Source organism: Quercus robur, chromosome 1, assembly GCF_932294415.1.
Source record: "Quercus robur chromosome 1, dhQueRobu3.1, whole genome shotgun sequence".
NCBI lineage: Eukaryota > Viridiplantae > Streptophyta > Magnoliopsida > Fagales > Fagaceae > Quercus > Quercus robur.
The window spans coordinates 41,802,172-41,810,905 of NC_065534.1; the positions used below are offsets into that span (position 1 = coordinate 41,802,172).

The window sequence follows — 8,734 nt, forward strand, 5'->3', positions numbered from 1 at the left end:
AATCTCAACCAACTATTTTTTTTTTTTTTTTTGGGTGGTGGGGGGGGGAATGAATTTCCATGGACTCGCTTTCTGAAAGGATCCCACTAAAAAGACCCTCAAAGAGAATATAGCACCATGTTCGTGCTCATTCAACTGACGAGATTCAGTCACCATGAACATAACAATAAGTAATAAACATAAAAAAAATGCATTCTCAACCTGCCCAAAGATTATAGTACAAGCCAAAAATAAAGAGCCTAGCAAGCAAAACGAAAGAGCAAACACATTTCAAGTTGCAAATCACAGAAAATCCATATCATTTCATACCTGATAAATATAATAAAAAGAGATGCGAGGAAATGAGCAAAACTTTGAGAAACACTCTCTGAGAAGGCCTTGGACGGCTCTTATAGCACAGGAAAACCCAAGGTAAATCTCTCACTACAATCATGGCTCATCCCTCTCCATCTCTTTGTAACATTACTCCTAAATAAATAAATTAAACTCACAAAACCACTCTCTCAGGAACATATTGTGGTTCCTAAGAATTTCAAGTTCAACCTTCTTAAGACTATAAATAAAACTTATAATAATAACAATAACTAATTGATCCTAAGCTGCAAAACTTATTGGCAGGGTATATTGAGGGGTTCGTCCATCCAAGAAGCAATGTCGTTGCCAATATCAGCAAAATCCCAGTCCGGAAGCTCGCTAGGGCCATCATTGTCAAACCCACAAATCTCAATGTCCTCCAAGCCGCTGTAACCATCGAAAAACTGCCCAATATTATCAAAGCAGAGAGGATCAAACTCAGACTCAGGCTCAAAATTGAGCTCTTGCTCAAATGGAACATCAGCAAATGTCTCGTCCATTAGACCCAAATCGTCAGGTATCTGAAGCTCCGCCAAACTAATCTCGGCATTAGTGACCTCAACACACTCATCAGTGATCAAGTCAGTTGCATTCCCTTTGGTGTTGGACGCAGAGGTCTCCAATTCGAGGACAGAAGCTGGAGATGTATGCGACAACACACCCTCAGAATCCTCAGAAGACACAGGTTGCTGGTTATTCTGTGATGGAGATACCACAGCCGAAGACGCCGACGCATTATTGCTCTTTTCAGAGGAAGCATAAGCCGTAACAGCAGGAGTCGCACTAGACATGGCCATAGCAGCTTCAAACTCGAGTCTCTTTCGCTCATAAGCTTCAGACGCCTCCTCTGGAGTATTGTAAGTCCCCAACCAAATCCTAGCTCCTTTGAATGGGTCTCGAATCTCAGCAGCCCATTTCCCCCATTTCCTTTGCCTAACTCCTCTATACTTCGAAGAAGAGGGTCTTCTAGATGGGGTTTTAGCCAAAACCCTTTTCTTCTGTCTGGCTTCAACAATATTGGGGGTTTTGGTACCATTGTTGTTGTTACTGTCCTGACAAGAGCTCTCTGACTCAAGAGAAGAAGGCTTCGATTGTTGTTGCAAAACAAGGGGGAGATTAATTTCACGGATGAATTTTTTGCATTTCTTAGCCCTCCTATTCTCACACTCATCCTCGCTTGAAGATGAGTCAGTAGCATAAGGATCTGAACAGATCACACGGACTTTCCTCATCTTCGTAATCGATGATTCTCCAGAGGGAATTGTTGCTGTGGTTTTCTTAGACTTCGCAGGTTGTTTCCGAGGCTCTGGCATTTTATTTTTCTTTCTGAACAAAATCTCTCCAAAACCCCTCAAAATACCCAGAAACTTTTTGAAGAAAAAAAAATTAAAAAAAAAAATAGCAGACAAAACTGAAAAAATAAAAATAAATAAAAGGCTCTCTTCTCTCTCAAAAATCTCAGAATCACACTGATGGTATCAAGTGAGACCCCCTCTCAGGAACAAGAAAAGAAAAGAAAATCTTTTTATATGAAAAGGCGCAAAACACTCTACTCCAGAACAAGTCCTGCAAACGCCAAATCAAAATAAAAAGAAAAACCCATGTCAGATTCGTAACCAAAAACCCAGAAATCAAACCAGGGTTTAACAAAGATTTAAGCTTTGACAATAAATAGCTAAAACCCACAAACCTTTTTAGCCTCAAACGCATCGAAACAGACGAGAGCACAAGATTCAACCTCTGCCTTAAACAGCAGAGAGTAAAACAACACACAGATTCGAAGGTAGCAATAGTGAAAATCCAGAGCTGCAACAGAGCCCCAATCGAAACCAAATCAAACTCAGCCGACATAAATCCGCTACCACAACCTCCGCGCCTTGCACTTTTCCTCCTCGCAACACCGAACCCAACCTCTCTTCGTTCTAACAAAGAGAGAATAGCCCAAAAAAGAACCAAAAAGAGAAAAAATTTGTATCAGATACCAATAGATATAGATATCACAGCAAAGAAACGAAACCCCAAAAAAGAGATTCAGAGAGGATTAGGAATCTATGGTCACGATTTTTTTCTCTCTAAATACTGACAAAAAAGATCGATTTGAGTTATTATCGATTTTGCAGAAACAGTGATATAGACCGACTAGACCCAGAGAGAGAGAGTATAAAAGACCTATGACTATTTTACAATTCAACACAGACGCAAATCTCTATAGAAACATCGTCAGAGAAAATAAATAAATCAAATACTATTATTTATCGAAAATCACAGACAGCAACAATAAACAAAACAAAAAAAAATTTTGATTCATAGTATAGCATGTATACCTTCTTTGCCGGTCTTGTCTTTCTCTCACTGAACTAGCTTTCTCTCTCTCTCTTAATGTGCCTATGTGCACGTCGCTATCTCTCTTTTTTCTCTCTCTCTCTCTCTCTCTCTGTGTGCTGGGTTTTGTTTGACACACACTCTTTAAACCTATTTCACCTTTTCCCAAGCGGTCAAAACTTAGCATCAAAAAGAGAGATTAAAGGAGGTAAGTAAAAAATTAATAGGAAATTATTTATTTTTGGTATTAAATTTAGTGTTGATGAGCTGGCATGACTATCGCCAAAGATGCATGCACAGTCATGGAACATGACCCATTGTCTAGTTCATAATAAAAGAATAAAAAAAAATGGCCCATTTCCTATGTTATATCTGGCACATCATATCATTTATCATGCATAACATACATGGTAAGGGGCTTCAAAAAAAAAAAAAAAAACATACATGGTAAGGGGTCAGAGACGTTTGTTATAGTCATCAGGAGGAATCCTAGACTAACGTTCTCTTTGTGCGCGTGCCTCAAGCTTTCCGGATCCAACGGTGGTGGTTATGATTCTATAATTCTATTTGCGTTTGTATAGAAGACTCCTTCGTTAGTTGGACACGCGCTTTTGAAGGAGCGTGGTGAGCTTTTTTGGGAAACACAGCGCCGCGATTCGGCAACGTACGATTCAGCAGCTCTTTCTGACGTTAATTGCGATTCTTTACGTTAATTTTAGACCTAAAATTGGTTTTATTTACGATACTCTGCCACTGAGGAAAAATAGCCTTGCTCCCCAAGTCTACCTCTCAGTCTCACTAAAGAAAGTATCCACACCGTATATATCTCGCTCCCTAAAAATAATATTTTGCTCATATATTTTTTTTGGCTTATTTCTAAAAATTAAATTAAATTAAATTAAATTCAAGTACCGATAAAAAATAGAAAAGGAAAATAATATTATTAACCATATGAATTTAGAAATCTCTTTTTTCTTTTTCTTGTGAAGATTCGCAATTAGTTCAACCCTTTTTTAACATGATTTTTTTTTTTTTTTTTTTTTAAATCGTAGGATTCTTTTTCCTTCTTAATATACCATGACAAGAATTCTTTGTACTTTATTCTGTAGATTCCTACTATTTCTTTTTTGAAAGCACAAAATAGCCGCAAAGGCACCACGTAAATAAACAATTAAAGAAAAAATTAATGGAAGAAAAAAAAAAGTTAGAGGTCAAATATATTGTCATAGGGCCAGCTAAATAAAGATTAAACAAATACGTTCCCGACCAAGTCTCTAAACCAACCCTCAATCATCTGAAGGCACGTTTGGTAGACTGTAATAGACACTGTAATGTAATAGTTATTCCTATGGTTTAGTTATTTTATAGTTTGGTTATATTTTTATTACGGGGAATAGTTATTCCTTGTGAATAGCTATTCTTTAAAATGAAGAATAACTATTCCTCTCTAAAAGGATTGTAGTAGTTATTCCTTAGTAAATATAATAATTTCCAACACTAATATATTTCCAAATAAATAAACTTTCCATATCCACCTAATAATTATGGAAATAAAAAATCATTAAAAAATAATTCATCTCTCTAAAATTTAAAATATATTATTTTCTAGGAAATATAATTGTATGAATGAGATATTTCCTAAAATAGATCATAAGTTTTATTCTAATGTTACAACTCACAATCAAACTAATGAATAAGTTTAGTTATTCCATTACAACATATTTTATTCATGGTAATAAAGATTACCATTCATGTTGTAATCCACATTCAGTATACCAAACGTACCCTAAGTTACTAACATTAAGGGTACGTTTGTAATGTTGTAACAACTCCTATAATAGAATAGTTATTCATGTTTAATAGTAATTCGATCATTTGGTTGTATTTTTATTACATGAATTAGTTATTATATTGGAATGACTATTCTTTAAATTGAAGAATAGCTATCCCTTTTTAAAATAAATGTAATAGTTATTCCTTAGTATATATAATAGGTTTTAAAATTAATATATTTCCAAAAATATAAATTTTCCTTATACATCATCTTTTACAAGCTTTCCATATGTAACAACCAAACTTATGAATAGTAATAGTTATTCCATTACAATGTCTTATATTCCCAGTAATAAAGATTACTATTCCTAATGTAATCTACATTCAGTATACCAAACGTACCCTAAGGGTGTGTTTGAATGCTACTTATTTTGTTGAAACTTAAAAATTATTGTTGAAAGTACTATAGATAAAAGTAAAAGTTAGTTGAAATAGTACAATGGAGCTCATGAATAGTGCCAAAAATTGTAGTGAGACCTATAAATAGTAACAAAAATAAGCTGAATAGTAAAATAATTTTAATTTTTAATCCTAACCCAATCGCACACTAAGTTGATAAAAGTCTCAATTAAGTTTCTCTTTTCACGTCGCTATGGGTACCCCATGGAGACTAAGCAATAGAATCCCTTATCATCGTCTAGGAGTGATATCTTATCCCTCTAGTAATAGTGTTACTAATAGGGCTCATGGTTTCTCTTTTTCATTGGGGGTGGGGAAACAGCTCTAGTTTATAGGTTTTTTCTTCTTCTTCTCATCTGGTTGTATGACTCTTCTAACATTGATAAAGTTTTAAGAAACTGGAATCACCTATCACTCACTAAGGACAAAGGGGCTAGAGTCAATCTTGAAAGCAATTCGGATGCGGCAGCTACTGAGTTCATTCTTACAACAAGGTACTCGTAGAGTTTTGAATGTCGAGACCATTGGTCGAACCTTCAAACCTCTATGGAAAGCACAGAATGGATTCCACATTCGAGTTGTGGGCAGTTACATGATCCTTTTTGTTTTCAAAGTAAAGAGTGATGCTGAACATGTTTTAGCCATGGAACCATGGACTTTTGACAAGCACTTAGTTCTCTTACAGAAGTATGATGGTTCATGACCATTCCGAAATTTGAAATTTTCGAATATCAAGTTTTGGATACAACTACATGGTCTCCTAGTGAACAGGTTAAATTGGAAAACAGTTATCGAGGTGGGCAAATCAATGGGATGTATTTCTTATTCGAAGCATAAGGGGGACATGATAGGGGGTGACTTCTTATAAGTGAGAGTAGAGATAGATGACTCGAAACCTCTGTGTCATGGTTGGAAAGTTTTGCCTAACGGTGATAGCGAAGGGTGGGTGTCGTTCAAATACGAAAAAATGCCAAACTTCTGCTACTGGTGTGGTATGGTAACTCATGATGATAAGGAGTGTAGCATTTGGATAGCAAGAAAAGGGTCACTAGCAGTGGACTAGCAGGAGTACGGAGCTTGGCTTAGAGCTTCACTGTCCACCTCAGGTAGGAAAACTTTCATGGCAATTGAAGGTTTTGGGAATGTGTTTGAGGAAGAAATACTAGCGGGGAAACCGATGAACAACGCATCTCCAAGCTCTAGCGCAGCCCTACCATCCTTGGAAGTTACAGAAACTACCAACCAAGTTTCCCGCCAAGGATTTTCAAATTTGGAAGCTCCGATTCTTGAGGAAGTTATCTCGCAATCTACTCGGTTTGAAGTTATTCCAAACTTTGACTCTTTAGCAACCCGAGTATCCAGCAACCAAGTTTCACGACGATTCTTTTGAATTTCAAATTCAAGAGATAGATTCTGAGATAAAGAGATATGATAAAGATGATGATGCATTAGCTGTCAAGAAAATCATGGCATCTGATGATTACTATCAAGACTCAACTTTTGGAGATTTCTTAGGTGAGGATAGACAAGTACATTCAAACTTCTCTACTGAGGATGAGCCAATGCATGAGTTATCCAAAGGAACCAGTAGGGAGAAGGCAAGTGGACAACCAAACCTAAGAACGTGGAAAAGGATTAGTCATCTAGTGAATTCAGAAGACCAAACCATGCATGTCCTATCATGCAATGGCAAATGCTTTAGGATTTGCAGTGAGGATGTCCAACCTGATTTACCTAGTAAGAAGTTACAAGTTTTGAAGGAGGATGGCAAAATCAATTATCAAATGGTGGAGGCTGCTGGACAGCCCCACCAATCATAATGAGTTGCTTATTTTGGAACTGTCGTAGGCTTGGGAACCTGCGTACAAAGAAAGAGCTTGGAGAGTTTATCTGAGCAAAAGATCCCTCCATCATGTTTTTAGTCGAAACATGGGCGAATGAAGCTAGGCTAAAGAAAATAAAAAGAGATTTTGATTTTTCCAATATGTTGTTCGTTGATAGGAATAATATGGAGGATTGGTACTATACTAGAGGAATTCTATGGATCTACAAATTGATACTAGCTCAAAAAACTGCATTGATGCAATTGTCAACAAGGGTAAGGAGGATGTTTGGCGACTAATAGGATTTTATGGAAAACCCATCACACACAAAAGATTTGAATCATGGAGTTTATTACGGCAACTCAATAACCGTTTTAATCTTCCATGGGTGTGTATGGGGACTTTAATGAGCTACGGAAGTGTTTAGAAAAAAATGGGTGGAAGCAATAGAAGTTAGGCACAAATGCAGCTATTTAGAGAAGCTATGGATAAATGTGGTTTTATTGATCTTGGATTTGTGGGTTCGCAATTTATGTGGCAAAAACACTTCACTGATGGTCATTCAATCTAGGAGAGATTAGATAAAGCTCTAGCCAACAATGAATGGATGCTTAGATTTGCGGATTCGAGAGTTCACCACTTATCTGCAATCACTTCTAATTACAACCCTTTATGGATCATGCCAAAAAGTTTGGAACTCCCCTGAATTGCCAAACCATTCCATTTTGAAGAGATGTGGTTGTCGGACAAGGGATGCACAGAAGTGGTTAAAGCCGTCTAATCATCTCAAGATTTTCTAGATCCAAACACAAGAATAGTTCAGAAGAAAGAGAAGTGTGGGAAAGAATTGAAGCATTGGAGTAAAGTTCACTTTGGGAATGTTAGATCTGAATTGAACCTGAAGAGGAGATTACTTGTTGAAGCTGAAAAGGAAGCTATGCAGTCTAGGGACAATGCCCGTGTTAGGTCTCTTAAAGCCAAAATAAATGATCACTTTGATAAGGAGTCACGCATGTGGTTACAAAGATCAAAAGTTTTATGGGCAAAGACTAGAGATCAGAATTTGAAGTACTTTCATAGAAGAGCTACCCAAAGATATCGGAAAAACTCCATTGCAAACATTAGAAACTCAGAAGGGCAGTGGTGTTCGAATATGGAAGAGGTGACGGCTACATTGGTGGGTTATTACAAAGATCTCTTCACTTCCATACATCCTCCCTAACAAAATGAGACTATTAACTCCATCTAGAGCATAATTACAAAAGATATGAACACTTGGCTTTCAGCTCAATTTATGGAATGGGAAGTAAAGGAAGCAATTAAGCAAATGGCCTTGCTAAAAGCCCTAGGTCTTGACGGTATGCCCCCTCTATTTTTTTAGAATTACTGGAATTTAATTGGAGATGATGTCACTCAGGATGTTCTCAATTTCCTAAACCCTACTACCCTTCCCCCCCAACTCAATCACACCTTCATCACCCTTATCCCTAAAACAAAAAGTCCAAAAAAATGTTTCAGAACACAAACCCATTAGCCTATGCAATGTCCACTACAAAATCTTTTCGAAGGCATGATCCATCCAACAAGGGGCATTTGCCAAGGAGATCCACTCTCGCCTTTCTATTTTTACTATGCACAGAAGAACTACATGGTTTCATAAGTCAAGGCTCACTCTCGGGAGAGATCCAAGGCTATAGATTTTGCAGAAATAACCCTAAACTAACCCACTTTCTTTTTGTAGATGATAGTCTTCTGTTTTGCAAGGCAACAGTGTAGGAGTGCCAAAAAGTCCTTGACATACTGGAGATCTATGGTAGATGTTCCGGTCAATATATTAATAAGAACAAAACTACCATCTTCTTCAGCAAGTCCACCTCAGAGGATATGAGAAACCACATAAAGCATGCCTTGGGAGTTCCTGAAATCAAGCAATATGAGAGGTATTTGGGGTTACCATCTTTTGTGGGAAAGAGAAAGAATGCCAATTTCAACTTCTTCAAGGA

At 37.0% G+C, this 8,734-nt stretch overlaps 1 protein-coding gene across 2 annotated transcripts; it reads right to left on the bottom strand.

The window, feature by feature from the left end:
- Nucleotides 1–275: 275 nt before the first annotated feature.
- On the bottom strand, nt 276–2,839 carry LOC126690015 (ethylene-responsive transcription factor ERF119). 2 transcript variants are annotated; one of them, XM_050385168.1, is made up of 3 exons: nt 2,679–2,839; nt 2,045–2,276; nt 276–1,920 (listed from the first exon to the last, which is right to left on the bottom strand). In XM_050385168.1, exon 3 carries the CDS (start codon nt 1,665–1,667, stop codon nt 609–611), a length of 1,059 nt encoding a protein of 352 aa, XP_050241125.1. In that variant the 5' UTR covers nt 1,668–1,920; nt 2,045–2,276; nt 2,679–2,839; the 3' UTR covers nt 276–608. The 2 variants fall into 2 exon arrangements, with proteins under 2 accessions (XP_050241125.1, XP_050241120.1); XM_050385163.1 differs by lacking the exon at nt 2,679–2,839 and having other exon boundaries at nt 2,045–2,616.
- Between the last annotated feature and the right edge of the window lie 5,895 nt (nt 2,840–8,734).

Coding starts and splice junctions, on each gene's coding strand:
- LOC126690015 (XM_050385168.1), bottom strand. CDS start 1,667: ATGCCAGAGCCTCGGAAACAACCTGCGAAGTCTAAGAAAACCACAGCA.